General features: G+C 41.3%; 3 protein-coding genes across 3 annotated transcripts; 2 read left to right on the top strand and 1 right to left on the bottom strand.

Annotated features, from left to right (window-relative positions):
* The first annotated feature begins 862 nt into the window (after nt 1-862).
* On the top strand, nt 863-13,350 carry LOC103417425 (senescence-associated protein AAF, chloroplastic-like). Its single transcript, XM_070817562.1, has 13 exons — nt 863-1,123; nt 2,126-2,524; nt 3,876-4,031; nt 4,409-4,482; nt 10,526-10,602; nt 10,839-10,910; nt 11,541-11,609; nt 11,729-11,775; nt 11,875-12,004; nt 12,093-12,161; nt 12,273-12,376; nt 12,912-12,987; nt 13,063-13,350. The coding sequence occupies exons 2-13, from the start codon at nt 2,187-2,189 to the stop codon at nt 13,234-13,236; spliced, it is 1,386 nt and encodes a 461-aa protein (XP_070673663.1). The 5' UTR covers nt 863-1,123; nt 2,126-2,186; the 3' UTR covers nt 13,237-13,350.
* Nucleotides 13,351-14,755: 1,405 nt separating this feature from the next.
* LOC103432325 (myosin-binding protein 3-like) lies at nt 14,756-18,163 on the top strand. The gene is made up of 3 exons (XM_029097777.2): nt 14,756-16,213; nt 16,292-16,459; nt 16,592-18,163. Exons 1-3 carry the CDS (start codon nt 15,052-15,054, stop codon nt 17,983-17,985), a joined length of 2,724 nt encoding a protein of 907 aa, XP_028953610.1. The 5' UTR covers nt 14,756-15,051; the 3' UTR covers nt 17,986-18,163.
* A 65-nt stretch (nt 18,164-18,228) lies between these two features.
* Nucleotides 18,229-21,059, bottom strand: LOC103432296 (uncharacterized). The gene has a single exon (XM_029097776.2). The coding sequence runs from the start codon at nt 20,995-20,997 to the stop codon at nt 18,229-18,231; it is 2,769 nt and encodes a 922-aa protein (XP_028953609.1). The 5' UTR covers nt 20,998-21,059.
* Nucleotides 21,060-21,168: the final 109 nt, after the last annotated feature.

Genomic DNA, 21,168 nt, shown 5'->3' with positions numbered 1-21,168 from the left:
AAACCAAAAAAATAACCCAACACATATCTTGTAATGATCTTATCCTAAGCCAATGTTTTCCTAGGACTCAAATCAACGTTTTGCTCCCCTGATCGTAATTTTTAGTTAAAGATAATTGATTTTTTTGCTTACTAAAAGGACAACGTGCAGTAACGGCTTTTGAATTCTCGACTCCCGTGGCCGGAATCGCATTCAATTGTATCAATAGTTGAGTTATTTTCATGAATAAACATCACAATGGTTTTTGGCACTGTGGAATGGTCCCAAAAAGGATGAGAAAATGACTGTTGGCGGACTAGGACTAGCACTTGTTGTCCGATTATCGCAACAATTGTAGCGGAGTTATAAATATGTAAAAGTTAAAGAGATAACTTTTACTAGTGACAAGAGTGAAGCATGTGTAAAATATCACACTGAAACTATAGCACAAGAAGATGACAAATAAAAAAGGGAGGAATAGGTATTGAAGTTATTAATCTTTTCTTTCTTCTCAATATATCTCTCTATCTTCTTTACCTGCAATCGGAGCGCTCTATTTATAGAGCGGCTCCATACAAAGTACAAACAGATTCTTACAGTTTGAAATTTACATCGCATGTTTTGAAAAACAATCCTCTTGTTTCCAAAGTCTATTTCAATTTGTAAGGGCACTGACAATGTGTGTGTGGACATTCATAACAATGTCAATGTTTTCAACAAGCGGCTCAATGTTGTGAGATGGGAGAGAAGAGGAGAGAGATTAGTATTACTAAGGAAGACTATTTACCTAAGTTTTTTTGTTAGAATTATAACAAGTTAAGAAATTTGGTTAAAATTCAATCTGAGCCTCTAAAGTGGGCTATTTTTCAAAATTTCTCAAAATGGGTCCAATACGTGCATAAACGATAAAAACGTTACTCTCCCGCCGTTCATGAACCCTCGTTCTTGTGTGTTTGCGCTGTGGCAATTCCGGGGCCACATGAACTCGTTGTGGTTGCAATTTCTCTTCTCAATTTCCACGCCATTCTTCCATCACTGTAGACTGCCTACAAATTTGTCTGCTTTACGATCTCTCTCTCTCTCTCTCTCTCTCTCTCCCCCCCTCTCCCTCTCTTGTGGAAAGTCAGTGCTTTCCTACCGCGAGGTGAGTTTCTTGCTTTGTTCACTTCCAGCTGCTTCCACATCTTTATTCTGCAAATTCTTATATGGGTTTTCTTTGATTTTCAATTTGGTTAATGAGATTTCGTTTTCACTCTATGCTTTGAATTTTTAGGACTTTGTCTTTCGATTTTTTGTTCAGTGACTGATGCATGCATGATGAAGTTTGCTTTGATATAGCTATTGCGTTCTTGTTGATATGATCGTGGTAAAATAATTGAGTAATTACAAAAAATTTGAACTGAAATGTTGAGGTGATCAAGATTAGTAATCGAAAAATGGAATATAGAAACCTTTGCTGTACTTTAGCTTTTAAACTATCAAAATATCTCACTTGATTAATTATTGAACTCTACGAGTGACACTGACAACAGCAGCATTCTGCATTAAAAAAGGGCGACCCCAAGCCACAAGGCTCTCCGCTTTGCGAGGGTGGGGGAACTGCCAATACCGTCAAGGGCGGTTAAATAGAATAAGGGATCATGGGCGAAGGTAGGGAAAAAAGTGACTAGAGTGTCCTTTATAGGAATTGGAAGAAAGAAATGAGAAAATTCTTTATGTTCATATCACGATTTTGGAATGAAACAGAAGCACTCCAAACTCGTAGTTAAAGATGTTTGAAAACTAAAGATGTTGAATTCATTGATTTTGGAAGCCTAATAAGAAAGACTGGAACGTGACGGCAGGCTTTATGAAAAATGAAAGGTAGTGAATACCTTATTGGTGGGCTATAAGGATTATGTTAGCTGAAGATTCTGAACCCAATCATATATTTAGCCAAAAGTTTTGAAATTTTCCCACGGAACTAGGGTGTCCGTTTACATGTTAGACTGCATATGTTGGGGACTTAGTATGGTATATGTAATATCGTGTATTTGATGCTTGTAGAAAATTTTGTGTATTGTGTGGTAGTATTTTCTCAGAAGTTTTTTTTATGTTAAATGAGAATATAACACTTTCTTGATTCATTTTTCTGTTGTAAATGAAGATTTAAGCTTCTGTGAAAGAAATTCTGGCTAGTTTCACTTCATTGGTGTGTTGATCCTTCCATGGCACTTACTGCAAGCAAGGTTTCAAGCTGTCCTGCAGTGACTAATTCAAAAACGATTCCTAACTCATATGGAGTTTTAAATTCATTTTCCAAGTTGATGCAACGACATAACCTTCATTATCCAAGTCAAGGGGTTGAACAGAGACAGCTAAATTGTGAACGTATCGGTTCAGAAAAAATGAGCTTTTCTAATGCTGGTTTGAAGCGTATATGGGGTAAACCAGTTAATTTTACTGCCTCTCAGAGATCTACTGTCTTACACCTGTCAGGTGGCAGTCATAATACCAAAGCAAAAGAACGCATTGTAACTTATGGTGATTCAGCAAAGGAGACTAGGTAGGAACCTAGTAGAAATGGTCTATTATGTTTCTGATACTGAATTTACTTTGTTAAAGTAGATATTGTTCTATGTGTATGTGCAGCAAATTAATGATAGGAGGACAAAGGGAATAATAATTTATCTAAAAGCATAATGCAAGTCTGCAATAATTATTAGATAAACAATAATTATTAGATAAACATAGCTATTCCTTAAATCAGATTGTTTATAGTGTTAGCTTTGTTTTGGGTTTTTTTTTTTAATTGGGGATCAACCCGTCAATTGGCTTATGATTGTCAACTTGTGCTAGTAAATTGGAACTTGTTAATTTATTAAACAATTGTATATGTGTGAAGGATTTTCGCTATCCCTGGTAGTTTCCTTACATGAAACTTGTGGTTTGTATTTGAAAGGAAAATATGCCAATTAAACATAGGAATTAGGCAAAGTGCCATTTATATGTCTCCATCTGACAGCCAAAAAGAAAAGAGTTACAATAGATGAGCAGACAAGGAGTTACAAACCTTCGATCTCCCCATCTTCCTCTTGTCTCAGGGTAAGAAATACATTCGTCTGAGTTGATTGAGATATGAGTTTTATCTTCGTCTAGCTTGTTTACTTGTGTTAGGTAAACAAGCAACAGGGTCGCTCCACATCTAGCTCTATCAATCAAATTTTTCCTTAGCGTAAGCACTAAGAAAGAAAGGGCTCTTAGACTACAAAAGGGGATACATGAAGGTAGTTTACTTGCTTAGTTAGGAAAGGAATAAGCACTCAGAAGTACTACTAGAATGGACTACTCACTCATAGGGACACAACCGATTTGATATAATGCTTTATAAGTTATCCATATTATAGAAAATACAAGCAGGAGGATTTCTTAAGAGGAAGAGGGCAATCAGATGAACAAGGACAATAATGTATGTATATAGGGAGAAGGGATTTGCTCTCTAGGTACTTTTCACAACCCTCAAACTAGGGACCAGTGCATTTGTATTCCCCTCATCTAGATCCTCAGTTAAGTGTCAAGGTGAGAAAAATTACATATTAGAACCAAATGGACCAGAGGGTAAGAAAATCCCGTGACACTAACTTTCTTTCATAATTTATGTTTCTTCACTCATCAAAAGGAGGTACTTAATGAATTTGTGCCTCATTTTTATAATATCTGGGAGATTTTGACAACGAATTATTTCATCTACTTTCAGAATTTTCCGTATTTATATCTTGAACTATCACTTTTAACTCTTGCCTAATTAGTTTGTTGTTCATGCTCTTTGATTGTGGCATATTTTTAGCATAAGTTTAAAAAAATTGCCAATTGTTCTCTTTTTCAACATCTGTTAAAGAACTCCTCTTGTATCCTAGTTCACAGATTAGGGATGAAAAAGATGGGGGCCCTCCAGTCTTTTCTGAGAGAACTACTCACTCCAATCAGGGTTTAGCTGAAGCTTGCAAATTTGTTTACAATGACGCGAAGTTTGTAAATGAAAGGGCACGCAATGACATTATTCTGCTTTCTCGGTAAGATTCCCTAATCTACGTTCGTTTTTTTTTTCTTTTCATTTTGAGATGAGATTGCAGTAATTAATTGTAACCCATCTTACTTGGTCTTTATACTTTAGTCTCAGGAACAAGTCATGCAATGTTAAATTACAATTAAGGTTTACAATCTTCAAATTACACAGGACCTGTATGCAAAATTTGCAAGACCGTGTTTTTGGCCTTTTCTGTAATTTATGCATTATAAAGTCAGGTTGAGCATGGTTTGCAAAAAATGTACAAGGCTACCTGCACGTGATAGTTATTATCAATGTGTTAACATAGTCATCCATGATTTTATATGACCTGAAATGTTCATTCTTAGAGCTCATTGCTCATTATTTGCCATTTCTTGTCAGTGGTATAATGAGGTTGGATGCCCGTGTGCGTCAAGACATTGCTATTCTTGGGTCGGGGTTTCTTAAGCTGGATGGTAAAACTCTTATCACCTTTTCAGTGCGCAGATTTTCTTGGGCAGCTTTATAAATTCTATATATCCTTGAATCCACACTTACATGAATTTATTCATATTTGAATAACAAATAATGTGAAATGAATAAGGTGTTTGGTTTCTAGAATGGAATTGGAAATTTGGAATCAAGGAAAGAATCAAACTCTGTTGTTTATTTGGAACTGGTAATCTAGGGTCTGCATCAGGGATTCATCAAGAATATATATGATTGGTTAAAAGATTTTTATCAAGAATTGTCTAAATATATGATTGGTTAAGGCTTATATATGTTAGCTGTAGTCATAAAGAAATCCTATTCTCATCTTTTCTCTCAACAACAACAACAACAACAACAACAAAGCCTTTTCCCACTAAGTGGGGTCAGCTATATGAATCCTAGAACGCCATTGCGCTCGGTTTTGTGTCATGTCCTCCGTTAGATCCAAGTAATCAAGTCTTTTCTTAGGGTCTCTTCCAAAGTTTTCCTAGGTCTTCCTCTACCCCTTCGGCCCTGAACTTCTGTCCCGTAGTCACATTTTCGAACCGGAGCGTCAGTAGGCCTTCTTTGCACATGTCCAAACCACCGGAACCGATTTTCTCTCATATTTCCTTCAATTTTGGCTACTCCTACTTTACCTTGGATATCCTCATTCCCAATCTTATCCTTTCTCGTGTGCCCATACATCCCACGAAGCATCCTCATCTCCGCTACACCCATTTTGTGTACATGTTGATGCTTCACCGCCCAACATTCTGTGCCATACAACATCGTTGGCCTTATTGCCGTCCTATAAAATTTTCCCTTGAGCTTCAGTGGCCTACGACGATCACACAACACGCCGGATACACTCTTACACTTCATCCATCCAGCTTGTATTCTATGGTTGAGATCTCCATCTAATTCTCCGTTCTCTTGCAAGATAGATCCTAGGTAGCGAAAACGGTCACTTTTTGTGATCTTCGCTAGATTGCTCCGGTCATTAGTGTGGATAAGTATATAAATGGATAGAGATAGGAAAGCAAACACAAGATGTACGTGATTCACCCAGATTGGCTACGTCCACGGAATAGAGGAGTTCTCATTAATTGTGAAGGGTTTACACAAGTACATAGGTTCAAGCTCTCCTTTAGGGAGTACAAGTGAATGATTTAGTACAAATGACATTAGGAAATATTGTGGGAGAATGATCTCGTAACCACGAAACTTCTAAGTCCCGGAGTGTGGTATCGGCTTGACTTTCCTTATCTGTCTCATAGGTAGATGTGGAATCTTCTCTGGAAGTACTCTTCCTCCATCCAGGGGTGGTATCTGTAACTGGTGGAGATGCACAAGGTAATGTATCAATGTCACTTGAAGCTTACTTGTAGTTTCAGGCTTGGTCAAGCGCGATACAAACCATGTAGTAGGAGTCCCCCAAGTCGCCGAGCTAGGGGATCTGCTGAAAGAGGTAACAGACAAGGTAAGCAATCAGAGCTCTGGCTGATTGTTCACATTCTCCCTATCTTGCAGGCAGCATGAAGGATAAAGAGAAGAAAAATGAGAAGAGATGATATGGGATACTTTTGCTTTTGAAGAAGTAACTTTCCACAGGCTTATTCTTGAACTGGGCTGGAGGGTTTTCTGGTTTCCTCCAAAGTATAAGGCCGACTGAAGAATTTGAGGGTCAAAACAAGTCCATCAAATCTAGAGTACGTTCGACCCTGCTGATATGGGATACTTTTGCTTTTGACAGAGTAGTGGATGTATCGGCACGTGTGCTGTTACGCTTGTCTCCACATGCTTCCTTGTATCCTTCTCACTTGCCCTATCCTCAGGCAGATGCGGTATCTTCCTTGGAAGCATAAGATGTTGAAGATGAGTACTCGAGAGCAATGCCAGGGTAAGGGGTTCCAGGCAGTCAGTTCCTGGTTGGAAGCTTGATTCCAAGTGCTGACTGATTGCTCTCTTTCTCCTTGTCTTGCAGGTAAGAACAAGGCCAAAGGAAAAGACAGGGAAAAAGCATGATATGGGATACTCTTGCTTTTAACCCTGATGATATGAGATATTCTTGCTCTAGTATAGCTTGTTTACAGAGGTATTATCGGGGGGAAAGAAAGCTGAATATTTCGAAAGGCTTCGTTGGGAGTGCCCTCTCAGATAAGAGGAAGTGTTGAGCATTTTTGCAGGTCTGCCTGTCCGTTGGGGATGGAGGTCGACATATATAGGAGTCTCCCTAACATCAAGTAATAATGCTATTCCTTTACCCTGCTTGGTCATAGCACGGTAGTGGGAGCTGCCAGCTTCACAAGTTTTAACTCTGTCAGAGCACTTTGAAAAAGTGGTCTGTGGTATCTGGAAAGCTGATGTTGCGTGTGAAGATTACAGACAAGCTTTATCCAAGGAGATCCGGCTCTTGAAGTTGGGAAAGTGGTGCCTCTTCGGTTTTCGAACAAGCAATCCTGTCGGGGATCTGGCTCTCGAGATTCGGAGAACGATGCCTCTTCGATTTTTGAGAAAGCAATCATGCTGGGGGTCTGGCTCTCGAGATTCGGAGAGCGGTGTCTTCGATTTTTGAGAAAGTAATCATGTTGGGAGTTGGGAGTGTTTTCTCGAATATGAGTAAAGGTTGGGCATGTTTGCTAGTCTACCTTGCCACGAAGCACAGAGGTTGACACACAGGGACTTTCCAATTATCCAGCAGTGGTACTGTTCCTTTACCCTCTCTTCGATTTTTGAGAAAGTAATCATGTTAGGAGTCAGGCTCTCGAGATTCGGAGGGCGGTGCCTCTTTGATTTTGGAGCAAGCAATCTTGTTGGGGGTGTTTTCTCGAATGTGAGTAAAGGTTGGGCATGTTTGCTAGTCTACCTTGCCACGAAGCACAGAGGATGACACACAGGGACTTTCAAATTATCCAGCAGTGGTACTGTTCCTTTACCCTCTATTCGATTTTTGAGAAAGTAATCATGTTGGGAGTCTGGCTCTCGAGATTCGGAGGGCGATGCCTCTTCGATTTTGGGGCAAGCAATCTTGTTGGGAGTGTTTTCTCGAATGTGAGTAAAGGTTGGGCATGTTTGCTAGTCTACCTTGCCATGAAGCACAGAGGTTGACACACCGGGACTTTCCAATTATCCAGCAGTGGTACTGTTCCTTTACCCTTGTGGGTAATAATATGGTAGCTAGGCCGTCAAAATTTATGTGTCTAAACTTTGTTAGTGTTGTTTCTTTGCTATTCTTTTACCCTTCTTGGTCAGAGCGATGTAGTGAGAGTTGCAAGCTTCACGTGTCTCGACTTTGTCAGAGAACTTTGGCAAAGTTATATGTGGTACCCATGAGCTACTGTTGCGTGTGGGAAGTGGGTGATTGAGCAGTACGATTCATGTGCTTTCTACTTCGCCAGAAATCTTAGACAGAATGCCCATAATTTCCGCAAAGCTGAGTGTGCGTGTGACATGTGCTGACAAGGCTGGGAAAGTAGTCTCAACTTTGTCAGAGAACTTTGGCAAAGTTATATGTGGTACCCATGAGCTACTGTTGCGTGTGGGAAGTGGGTGATTGAACAGTACGATTCATGTGCTTTCTACTTCGCCAGAAATCTTCGACAAAATGCCCATAATTTCCGCAAAGCTGAGTGTGCGTTGGACAGGTGCTGACAAGGCTGGAAAAGTAGGTGCCTCTTCGATTTCTGAGATCGACCCTCGTGGTCTCTGAGCAGCCCAGCTTTTGAGAAAGCAAACCTCTTCGATTTCTGAGATCGGCCCTCGTGGTCTCTGAGCAGCCCAGCTTTTGAGAAAGCAAACCTCTTCGATTTCTGAGATCGACCCTCGTGGTCTCTGAGCAGCCCAGCTTTTGAGAAAGCAAACCTCTTCGATTTCTGAGATCGGCCTTCGTGGTCTTTGAGCAGCCCAGCTTTTGAGAAAGCAAACGCCTCTTCGATTTCTGAGATCGACCCTCGTGGTCTCTGAGCAGCCCAGCTTTTGAGAAAGCAAACGCCTCTTCGATTTCTGAAGCTTCGTCGAGTGCAGATTTTTATAGAGGCTAACATTAAGTTCCAAAGCACACTTGAATATCCACCTGTAGAAGCTCCATTCTTGCACTTCTAAGATCTTGATTTGTCCGACCTCTTCTCTCTTCTACACCTTTGAAAATGTCTGGCCCCTCCGACCGTCGTTTTGACTTGAACCTTGTTGAAGAGGCAGCCCCGCCTTCTCCAGACAACATATGGCGCCCATCCTTCGTCTCCCCTACTGGTCCTCTTACCGTTGGGGATTCCGTGATGAAGAATGATATGACCGCTGCGGTAGTGGCCAGGAACCTTCTCACTCCCAAAGATAACAGACTACTTTCCAAACGGTCTGATGAGTTGGCTGTTAAGGATTCTCTGGCTCTTAGTGTTCAGTGTGCAGGTTCTGTGTCTAATATGGCACAACGCCTATTTGCTCGAACCCGCCAAGTTGAATCATTGGCGGCTGAAGTGATGAGTCTCAAACAGGAGATTAGAGGGCTCAAGCATGAGAATAAACAGTTGCACCGGCTCGCACATGACTATGCTACAAACATGAAGAGGAAGCTTGACCAGATGAAGGAATCTGATGGTCAGGTTTTACTTGATCATAACAGATTTGTGGGTTTGTTCCAAAGGCATTTATTGCCTTCGTCTTCTGGGGCTGTACCGCGTAATGAAGCTCCAAATGATCAACCTCTGATGCCTCCTCCTTCTAGGGTTCTGTCCAGTACTGAGGCTCCGAATGATCCCCCTCCGGTGCCTTCTCTTTCTGGGGCTCTACCGACTGCCGAGACTTCTCCTAAGCAACCTTTGTGAAGGCTCCCTCTTGTTTGTTTATTTTGACTCAAGTATATGTACATATTTGTAATTTATCGGGAATATCATCTTTTCTCTCAGATAGAATTATTAATAGTTACAAAAATTCAAAATCCATATTCCAGTAATTTAGAAAAAAATTCTTTGTTAACAAGTAATATAATCTAAAGCTAAAAGTCGTGTAAAACATTGGTTGGAACCAATCATGAAGTTATATTTCCACTGAAAAATGTGATATCTACATGGCTGAAGGACTTTGAGTGGAGTTGTACCATTTAGGACTCCTCTAGTACGGTTAATGAGGTATGCAATAGTTAGAATGACCATATGCCATACTCTCAAGAAACAACGAACAAAAGCTGTATAGTCTCCACATTTTGCACTCAGCCACACGATTCTGCTTTGGGGTATAGGGAAGTTTCTGAAACATACCCTTTAGGAAAAGCTATGACTAAAGTTATTTGAACTTTGCGACAGGAGAGAACAAAGGACGACTAACAACAGATAAAAGGAAAAAAAGAGAACATGCTGAGTTCAGATGTCCGATAGGATAGAATGTATTCAATTATGTAGGAGAGGAGGTATTCAATTGTGTAAACCCAGGAGGAGGAGTAAGTTCCATAGGTCTGATTCTTGTGAAATGCACATTTCGTCATCCATAGCAAGTTTCTGGATAAAGATCAGCCTGGAAGACAAGGTCAAATCAATTGATTGCAAACAAGAAGAAATTAGCAATGCGATGTTGAGTACATTGTACACGTTTACCCCAAAATACTCCAAAAGGATTTTGTACGCGTGTGTGTATAGCATAATGCAGTAATTCATCGTTATTAGATTGGAAGACCATGGGTCAATCTTTTGACTGGAGATAAACCTGCAACAGGGGTATGGTGATGTAGATGAAGTTAGATGAGGAAGTTAGTGGCCCTGGCAGAGTAGGAGAATATAAGGACACCTCATCATGATAAAATGGGAGAATGCTGATTCCACGTTTTGAGGCATTCCTTCGAATGTTCATTCTGGGGAATGAGCACTCAACCAAGGATTTTGTATTTGTTCTTGGATGAATATTTTTCTCCTTTTAGAACTTCTGGCTTCTTATTTCTTTTTGTTTATTTAATGGGAGAATGGATTATTTGGTTCTCTTTTTTTCTGGTTGCCTAAACACGCAGTCATCTTTCTCAAGAAACTTATGATGTTGTTATCCTGACCTTCTGCTCTGTAGCACGGGCAAGAAAGGATACTGAGAAAATTGACCGTAATGTGAAGAAGAAAGCCGAGCTCCTTCATCATATTGCTATGGTATGTGTATTATTTAAAGGGGCTTTTAACAGTAAGTCACAAAGCAACGCTTGTAATAAACACTTACTTTTGGTGTCTCTATTTTTAAGCCCTGAACTATTTTTTAAACATATTTAAGCCCAGCTTTTCTGGGATAAATAAATAGGGCCTAAATATAAATAGTTTTTTTTTTTGGGCAGCTTTTTATTAAAACATTGAATCTTTTTACTAATTTGATAACCAACATTCCTCTGCAGATCTTAAAAGACAAAGCCGAGTCTAGATTGAAAACCGCTGCTGATAAGCATTGGAGTGACGGAGCCTTAGAGGTACGCTTTTCACAGAAAGAAACTCTTTTTGTTCCATCTGTTGTTTGACATGATGTAGTGTCTCAAAACATGGAAATTTTGAAGGAAACTTTGAAGAAATTGAAATCATTCATTATGCATCAATTAACTATAAGAGCTTCATACAATATGTATTAATGATGAATATGCAACGTATAAGGTGAAAACAGTGTGCCCTGGCGGTATATTTGACTCTAAACTAGGTTACTATAGTTTAATAGTTTACTTCTAATACCCATTAGTGTGTGTAGTTAAACTACGAGAGTGTAAAATAGAAATAAGCGAGCCAGGAAACAATCCAAGAAAATGAAAAAGATGTCAAAGTAGAAAGAAATGCACGTAAATAAGGGCTTGATTGATGCACAAGAGTACAAACAAGAGAGGGTACATGAATCTGCATCCAATGCTTAGAAAACCGTTGCTAGTATTCTAGTATAATTAAAAAACAATTCAAGTTTTTTGAAATTCGATTCTACATTATGTGTATGTATATAAAATATATATTGTAAAAGTGCAGTGTTACTTATGGAAAACAATTTTAGTTGTCTGGAAAATACAATGATGATAATAATGCACTAAATATGCATCTTGGTGCTGTGTTGACTCTCTTAGGCTGATTTGCGCCGTGCTGACCTCCGTGCGAAACAACGTGCAATGGAAGATGCCCTAATGGCTTTGGAGGTAAATTGATTTTGTTTTGCAATACTAATCAAGGATACTTGTAGGAGAATATGTTTCTAGTTTATCATGTCTAGTTATGTTGCTCTGTGTTCTCTGAATTTTTTACATATTATATGCAGTTTGTCAAAAATATTCTTGACAGGATGGTGAACAAATTGTACAATTTGTAAGTTTCTTTTGTGATTGTTAAGTTCCTTCGTAGTTTGATCCCTTCTATCACTTGTGTATTCACCTTTGGAGCATAATATCTCATGTCAACATCCAGTCCTCTGCAAAGCGAAAATGGTGTTATATCAGAAAATGACATACTGGGGCGTATAATGCTTGAAAAGAATGGGAAAAGTCTTGATTTCCCTCCTGGAGAAGTATCTACTGATCGCATTACGGCAATTCAGGTCCCCTTTTCCTGGAATTCTCCAGTTCTCTTTCTTTCTACTTTCTTGAGATTCAGGATATTACAACCATGTGACTGGTTGTGTACAGGAAGCTTACTGGAGTATGGCTTCTGCCTTCTTTGAAGCTGATGGAATTGATTATACCGATCCTGAAGAGGTCCATATCTAAATACGTATTTATGTTCATGATCTGATCTAGCAGTTAATGTTACTATGTTAGACTGCTTGTAGGGTCGCTTATTTAAATTATCTTTTCTATCTGGAGTAGCTCGAGCTGTTAATTGCGACTCTAATTGATCTCGATGCAATGGATGGTAAAAGTAGTGTATCGTTATTGGCGGAGTGTTCAAGTTCTCCTGATGTCAACACCAGGTAAGTTATGCAAGCATTACTTATCTTATAGTGCCCCTTGGACAATCTTAACCCCCTTCAACGTGACAAATGCATACATTTTCCCTCACAAGCTTACAGTTTAGTCTGTATTGTTGTGTTGTGAAACTAAGATTTAAGCGTACAAAGCCAATCATGCAATATGCTTTACTTTACTGACGTGCATGGACAAGGCTTCTTGGAATTATTTTGCCTCTCTTTTTGGAAACAATGCTGAGAAAAGTGTCACTTGTGTTTCTTTTAGGAATTTGTTTGTCATTTTATATATTGCGAATTTGTGATCCATTTCACTGTAAAATGCATAATAATCCTAACCTATGAGAAGGCAGTAGATAGCCAAATAGAAGTCTGACGCTGACATTAATTTAAAACAATCGTGCTACTGAATATATTTTCGAGTAATATAACAAATTCCAGCGACAAGGAAGCCTGTTTGAACTTTGATTCCTTAGTTTCTGTCGACTCCTACTTGACTTGTATATCATCCACTCTTACCTGTTTGTTTTCTGTTGTATAGGCAAGCAGTGGCCAATGCTTTGGCTGCAGCTCCATCTATGTGGACTCTTGGTAATGCAGGAATGGGAGCATTACAGGTTTGCTGGAAATTAAATAATTGTATTCATCATTCTTTGCCGTGATGATGCCAGAAACTCATGCCTTTCTTGCAGAGACTCGCAGAAGATAGCAATCCAGCAATTGCTGCCGCAGCCTCTAAAGCAATCTTTGAACTTAAGAAACAATGGAAGATTGAGGAAGGAGATAGCTGGAGGTTTACGATGAACCAAAATACCATTCGAGAAGATGAAAGCCAACAATCCGACGACAATGCAAATACAGATTGACATAGTTATACAACTGTAGAGTAGGTATTCACATGGAGGCTTAAATTCTGTACATATATAAATTGCTGCATTCTTTTTCTTATCTTATCGAAATATATGTCAAATGATTCACAACGGCTGGGGGATTCAAACTTGGGACGTCTCATTAGCTACAAATCCTATCATGTTAGTAAACTACTTAATTTTGTTCAAATTGCTGTCTAGGGTTTATAGTTCAGAGAGTGTTACAAATTTATATAACGTTCAGTTTTGCAGAACTTTTCACCAAGGGACGTGTCCGCGCACCATTTTTCTCTACACAACATGTTTATTTCTAGCATTTAGATTAAAGAAATCAAACGAATTCAGAGAAAGAAGCGGTGTGTGAAAGGAGAAAAAGAGTCGGGTAATCATAAGGGTTGGAAATCCATGGATTCTATCGTCATGTTCCACAAGTTGGTGGTTTTGCACATGAATTGCGACTTGTGAGGTCTCTAGCCAGTTGTTCAAAATTATGGAGGACATTTGCAATAAAACCTTCGACATGTTTTATTTCAAGAGACAAGAGACCCATATCCCACTATAACATGTGGGTCTACTAGTTTCTTCAGTGTTGTTTGTACTTCTATCTGTTAGGGGTAATTTCATTTTTCTGGTAACAATTCGATGATTCAAGTGTTGGTCGAACTCTAGACCTCTTGATCTTTTGTAATTTATTGTACTACAAAGCCAACAAGTTACTAAAAAAATTAAAAAAAACAGATATTTATTAAGGTGTTAGGTAACTGTCGACTTTTTCGTTTTGCTTTATTTTTTGTTATAGCACATTCGAGAAATAATAATCGCACGCCCTATTATTCCTTGTATATATCTTTGTTTATACTTGGCAGTTTTCTCCTGATTTACTCAATCCAACAGACCTCATTTGTCCTCTTGCACACTCCTATTTATTTTTGTCCATTAATTATCTTTCATTTATTCAATCCAAAAGTAAATAATCGGGAATATAAAAGGACAAAATATGAGTGTGTGAAAATCAGCCCCTTAAACATTTCAAGGAAGCGTTTGGTTGATATTTGTTATGTTTCTGAAACCCAGTAATGAACTTTTTGAAAGATATCCATATATTTATTTTTACCTCTTACATACTTCTTTTTAATTGTTATCTTTTAATCTTCTCCAACTCATTCGATCCAACAGCCGAAAATTCAAAAAGACGTGTGAAAGGTAAAAAATAATGTCTGGTAACACTACTCCTTTTAAAAAAGTTAAAGCAAACATACACAGGCCCAGGAGCAAAAGCAAGATATTATAGAACCAACTTTATTTATACAAAGGCCCTGCAATCACTTCTAAAAACCCCCCAATTAGATCCAGTTCCTTCCCTTTTTTCTTCGACTTTTCTTTTTTTCTTGTTAGCTTTTTTATCATGCCTGCCACTGTTGAGTGTCTGTTGACAAATGACAACCCATGTTTCATCATTCCCTGCCTCTCACTTTTATTCCAAATATAACAAGAATCCCAGGTAGCGTATGCATTTATTTGATTAACAATTAACAAGTACAAATTAATTACATAATACTTGTGCCGATAACTTTTACTTTCTTCTACGGGCGCGGGTTTATAGTTCATAGTCTTTAACGCACATTCCAAACCACCTTTCTTTCTAATCGTATTTCCTTTTCCAAAGCTGAAGACGGATCCCCGCTCCCCCTTTTTGATAAAATGAAGAAGAAAACATAATTTTTACTGTAAACCAACTTAGAGCTGAAGCATTCCTCTCTCTCTCTCTCTCTCTCTCTCTCTCTCTCTCTCTCTCTCTCTCTCTCTCCATCCATGGCAGGCAACAAGTTTGCAACCATGTTGCACAGGAACACCCCGAAGTTGATTGTAATTCTAGTCTATGCTGTCCTTGAATGGATTTTGATAGCACTCCTCCTCCTCAACTCTTTGCTCAGTTACTTGATCACCAAATTTGCCGATTACTTTGGTCTCAAACAGCCTTGCCCGTTGTGTACTTATAGAATCAATCGCGTCTTGGAACAAGGCAACAGCTCAAACAACTCTTACACAGATGTTGTATGTGAGAGCCATGCCACGAAGATATCCAACATGTTTTCCCTTCCTTGTTCTCCACCGTCTGAGCCTTCTTGGGGCTCCTTGGAGTATGCCCGGAAAGGAGATTCAGCTGTAGAGGCTGCGGATGATGGAAACAATGGAGGCGAGTATCAAAGTGCAAACAAACCCGATAGCCTGTCAACTCACAGTGACAATGGCTATGAGTTGGAGACAACGAATGAAGAACATGAGGACGATAGAGTGGCAGACGAGCAACAACTTACTTCGGATGTTTGCAGTTCTAGCTTCAGAGGTGGTGCAGTGGAAGATTGTCTGAGGTCTAGGTCAGTATTGCTATGTCAGAAAAATGATGCAGATGAAGACAACAAAGGAGGTTCTCTTGAAATTGTGCGGTCAGATTCTAACAGCTCGAACCTTGTCCATCAATCCTCCGATGCTAGTGCTACTAGCATTCAGTGTTGCTTTGAAGAAGACTACTCTCTCGAAATCATCCCCCTATCTTCCGAGAATGGTTTGATCGGTGCTCACAATCACCGGTTGATTCCTGTGGAGTTGATTGATTTTTCAACTACAGTAGACCAGGGAATCCGCAATGTAAAAGAGGAAGAGGTGAGAGAGCATGATCATCATGAAGTGAATTTCGCTTCCGACTCATACATCGGATCTCGACCTCAACTCTCTGGAGAAGCATCATTAGTACTCATGGTAAACGAGAGTGCAGTTAACACAAGTAATGGAGAAGTTGAAAGCTTAGATATGGCGAGGGGTTTTACTGATAACTCTTCTGAGGTAGACGCGGAAGAGGGAAAACAAGATTTGCTTGGCAAGCCATGTGATGAAGTTGTCACTGATCCAGGAGCTCAAACATTATTTGTTCGAATTGAAGAACCTGATAACAAAGAACAAAATGATCCACCAGGTACAGAAGAATTGTAGTTATTCACTAAATTTATTCGCTATAAGTTTATTTTGCATTCTGATTCTTAATTCCATGCAGCATCTGAAGAAGAAAGTATTTCTGTTGATCACATTATACCAAGAAATTTGGCAAGCACAGAAGTGGGTGACCGTGAAACTGATCACCCTCGGGCTCAAGAAGGTTCTTCTTCGACGTGCTTTGAAATTGCCAATGTACCTGATACATTCTCGGATCAGAGTGAATACGGTAAATCTCAAAATCATATCATATCTCCACCTATATACAGAAACTGATTTGATGAAAGGCATTTAGCACTACAAGTAGTGTAATTGTTAAAAAAGAAAGAGCTGGTGTTTACGGTAAATTTAATTTTGACAGGTTTAAGGCACACTGAAGAAGGTATACCGAAAGAGGAAACAAGTAAGCTCGAAAATGATCAAGAATCGGAGGAAGAGAAGATTCCGAACTCACCAACATCAGTAAACAGTCTTTGTTCCTTGCACAAGAAACCGGGTGAAAAAAAAGAGCCGGCGGTAGAAGAGTATTTGGATGGAAGTGGGGTCAGTGAGATGGAAGATGGAGATCCTTTTACAACGATTGGACGGCTCAAAGAAGCTTTGACAGCTGAGCGTAAAGCTATAAGTTCCTTGTACGCAGAACTAGAGCAAGAGAGGAGTGCGTCTGCAATTGCCGCCAACCAGACTATGGCTATGATAACAAGGCTTCAAGAAGAGAAGGCAGCAATGCAAATGGAGGCATTGCAATACCAGAGGATGATGGAAGAACAATCCGAGTACGATCAGGATGCCTTACAACTATTGAATGATTTGATGAACAAGAAGGAGAAGGAAAAGCAAGAACTCGAGAGAGAGCTGGAAATATATCAAAAGAAAGTCCTAGATTATGAGGAAAAAGAGAAGATAAGGATCATGAGCAGAATTAAATATGGAAGTGTAAAAAGTAGGAATTCTTCTGCTTCTTGCAGCCAGTCGTGGGATAGTGATGCGCTATCGATTGACCTTAATGTTGAATCCAGGGACGAAGAAAGTGGCTTCGGTGGCCTTCAAGAAAGCAACAACAACAACAATACTACAGATGATGCAGGTCTGAGTTTGGAAGATTTAGCTCTGGATTGTGTTAAAAATATGAGTGTTCTTGATGAATCGCTAGCAGGGTTCGAGGAAGAGAGGCTGTCCATTCTGGATCAGCTCAAAGCCTTGGAGGAGAAGCTAATCACGTTGGGTGCAAATGAGGAATTGGGCGATGACTTTAAATTAGTTGAGCATTCCCCCGCGTATAGTCTCAAAGACTTCGAAGAGAATCATGATTTTAGCAGTCCAGAGGAAAATGGGACGTCGAAGGGATTTTCGGAGGATAAACATCAACCCGAGGGAAAGACATTGGGTTCCATGGTAAAAAGACTGCTTCCGCTTTTGGATGCAACCGACAATGAAACCGAAGAAGGGTTAACTCATGAAGAACACATTGATCGATCAGAATCTATTGAAACAATGCGGAACTCAATTACCAATTTTGAGTTGAATGATGGCAAAATAGCCATTGAAGAGGAGGTGGATCATGTTTATGAGAGGCTACAAACTCTTGAAGCAGACAGGGAGTTTCTAAAGCACTGCATGAGCTCCATAAAGAAGGGAGACAAAGGGGTGGATCTTCTCCAAGAGATTTTGCAACATCTAAGGGATCTGAGGGCTGTTGAACTCCGCGTCAAGAACATGAATGATCCCGAGGGCGATGAAGTTGCAGTTGATTGATACAAGGAGAATCTAATTAAGAGGTAATATTCAAACAAGTTTACAACTCAGTTCTCTGACTTCGGAACAACCTTTACAACTAATACACAACTAAAAAGCATCAGTACTGATATCTGTGGAACAAGATGCGAGTAAAAGGGTTGTTCGTGCAAATCAAATAACACGCATAGTTAACTGTCGCCGTTGACTACTTAGACACGGATAATCTTGTGGGCACGATATCATAACTCAAGATCTTTTTTTTCATGGCGGCCGTGAAGACCCTTCACGGCTGGTCTTCTCCGCCACAGTAAAAATAAGAGCTCGCTTATTACCGGTACTAGTAACATCCCCACCCGTCCCCTCCACTTCTTCAATTCTGCGCTTTCGTTTCCTACTCTCTCGGCTTCTGACATCAATAATAGGACCCAGCTCCAAAGGATCCGAATCTTGAGTCCCATTGTAAACCTTTCCTTCCGCCTCCTCATGCACCACAACATTCACCTGTGTCACCCCATCCATGCCACTCAGCTGCTGCATCGTAACGGAGTGGTCTTCATCCTCCATGCCCACCGGGACGTTCAAGTCAACCTGTAAGCCTCTCTGGTTCCCGTCCAAACCCTCCTCCATGCCCACCGGGACGTTCAAATCAACCTGTAAGCCTCTCTGGTTCTCGACCGGGACGTTCAAATCAACCTGTAAGCCTCTCTGGTTCCCGTCCGCACCCCCCTCCATTGTCCTCACAGGTTCAACAGACTCAACCAAGACCACATTCTCAATACCTGGCGCCACTATCCCTCCCCGTCCAATTAGTCCCGCATCCTTTCGTGCCTCTTCTTCTACTACCCGGCGCTGGTTCCGTAGATCTCCCCGATTCCCACTCCCCTCCTTAACCGGGCAATCATACTTATCTTTTTCCCCAGGTGAAGAGTCTGTGTCCTCCACATCACCGTCACGGTTATTCCCCACCCGTCTGCTCGCCTGTTCCACTCTCCCTCCCCTAGCCCCCGTACGCCAAACCCCCTGCATCCCCTCGTGATGCATGTCCCCATCCCTTCGTGATTCCACTGTTCTCCCACTCCCTTCCCCCATACTCGGACTCTTAGATTTCCACGACGGTGATCGCAGAACAGTCCCCCGTAAATCCATACAAGCCTTCAAACCCTCATATGGCAGTGACCTCCCTTGTCGCAATAGTTCCTCACCCTCCTCCATTCCTTGCACTCCGCGCTTTACCTGTGCCTTACACACCCCACTCACATGGCCTAATTTCCCACAATAGAAACAATAGTTAGGCAATCCTTCGTATTTAAATTGAACCCAAACTCGACCTTCATCCGGAAACGTGACCACCATTCCCCGCATCAAGGGTTCTCGCAGATTAAGCTGAATACGAACCCTTAAGAACCTACCAATACATTCTCGACTAGCTGATCTGTCCACAGAGATCACCATACCAATCCCTCCCCCTATTACCTTAGCAACCGCAGCCGTCATGCTCAATGGTGGCACCTTATGAATCTGCACCCACATCTCACCCATTGACATCTCTTCCCACCGTGCATCGCGCCTGTTTGTACGGTCAGCCACCAGTACAAAATCATTCCGGAATGTCCAAGGGAAATCGGATTCTATCACTCGCTGCATGTCACGTTTAGCCACAAATCCGATCAGAAACCGCCGGTCACCTAAATCCTGAATAGAGACCCCTTCCGTCCCCCACCACAGTGATGTGAACCGGTTGATGAAAGCCTCCACATTCACAGTCCTCTCAGTTAATACATCTGCCAGTAGGGTAAAAGGAAACCCTATCAGCGCCTCTTCCACATCCTTCTTCTCAATCACCACTCCCTCCTTCTCCTTATCAGTAAGGAGAAGTTTGCTTCCCAAAGTCTGCCCTAGTTCCTCCATATTCCCTTTCGTATCCGAGTCCTCCATTAAACCCAGCCCACTACACAATCCCTTCACTTCACTACCTTTCTGTTCGCACGCAAAGCTGGCTCCTCTGTCACGATCTCCTGTCATTCCAAACCCTTGGTTTAGAACGCAAAATCTCCCAGACTCCTTAGCTCCGACTTTCTCGGACATAACCTCCTTGCGAGGACTTTCTCGAGTCATCATCTTCTTGAACTCGGTGCGCTGGACCTCCTCCATTGAGACCGTCTCGGAACCGTTCTTGTCGAACTTGTCGAAGTTCTTCTTCAGCTCCTCCATGGTGCCGGCAGCGCCGGGATCAGCGAAGTTGACGTGGTCATCGCCGTCGGTGTCGACGGAGCTGATCATCTTCGCGCAGTCCTTGAGCGAGTACTGCTTCTCCAACCGCTTCAGCACCTCAAGCAGCTCACTCGTGGAGATCAGCCCGTTCTTGGCGAGATTGTAAAGGTCGAACGCGTTGGGAAGCTTCTTGGTGGATCCGCCATTGATGATCCCGGCGAGCTGCCCGACGTCAATGTGACCGTCGCCGTGCTTGGCGATCTCAGCCATAATGCGCTGGACCTCCTCCATGAGCGAGTACTTCTTCTCCAACCGCTTCAGCACCTCAAGCAGCTCACTCGTGGAGATTAGCCCGTTCTTGGCAAGATTGTAAAGGTCGAACGCCTCGCGAAGCTTCTTGGTGGATCCGCCATTGATGATCCCGGCGAACTGCCCGACGTCAATGTGACCGTCGCCGTGCTTGGCGATCTCAGCCATAATGCGCTGGACCTCCTCCATGAGCGAGTACTTCTTCTCCAACCGCTTCAGCACCTCAAGCAGCTCACTCGTGGAGATTAGCCCATTCTTGGCGAGATTGTAAAGGTCGAACGCGTTGGGAAGCTTCTTGGTGGATCCGCCATTGATGATCCCGGCGAGCTGCCCGACGTCAATGTGACCGTCGCCGTGCTTGGCGATCTCAGCCATAATGCGCTGGACCTCCTCCAGTGAGACCGTCGCGAAACCGTTCTTGTCGAACTTGTCGAAGTTCTTCTTCAGCTCCTCCATGGTGCCGGTAGCGCCGAGTCCCGAGCCTTCCGAAACCAAATCGGTCTTTGACATCGCAGCAAACACAGTGAGAGAGACTTTCTAGAGAGAGAGGCTGATGAGAGAGAATTAGAGCCTTTCTGTTTCTGTTTGGTACTTTGCCTAGCAGTCTAATAAGAGATATATAGACAGAGGCAGCAACGTACGGAGACATTATTTGGTGACGTGTAGCTATTACATTTGTGG

This window comes from Malus domestica, chromosome 17, assembly GCF_042453785.1.
Source record: "Malus domestica chromosome 17, GDT2T_hap1".
Lineage (NCBI taxonomy): Eukaryota > Viridiplantae > Streptophyta > Magnoliopsida > Rosales > Rosaceae > Malus > Malus domestica.
The sequence above is the reverse complement of the archived record's forward strand: the minus strand, read 5'-3'. Positions and strand labels throughout refer to the sequence as shown.

Coding starts and splice junctions, on each gene's coding strand:
- LOC103432296 (XM_029097776.2), bottom strand. CDS start 20,997: ATGTCAAAGACCGATTTGGTTTCGGAAGGCTCGGGACTCGGCGCTACC.
- LOC103417425 (XM_070817562.1), top strand. CDS start 2,187: ATGGCACTTACTGCAAGCAAGGTTTCAAGCTGTCCTGCAGTGACTAAT. Junction 10,911..11,540: donor GGAGTGACGGAGCCTTAGAG/GTACGCTTTTCA, acceptor TGACTCTCTTAG/GCTGATTTGCGCCGTGCTGA. Junction 11,610..11,728: donor ATGCCCTAATGGCTTTGGAG/GTAAATTGATTT, acceptor TATTATATGCAG/TTTGTCAAAAATATTCTTGA.
- LOC103432325 (XM_029097777.2), top strand. CDS start 15,052: ATGGCAGGCAACAAGTTTGCAACCATGTTGCACAGGAACACCCCGAAG. Junction 16,214..16,291: donor AGAACAAAATGATCCACCAG/GTACAGAAGAAT, acceptor AATTCCATGCAG/CATCTGAAGAAGAAAGTATT. Junction 16,460..16,591: donor CTCGGATCAGAGTGAATACG/GTAAATCTCAAA, acceptor TAATTTTGACAG/GTTTAAGGCACACTGAAGAA.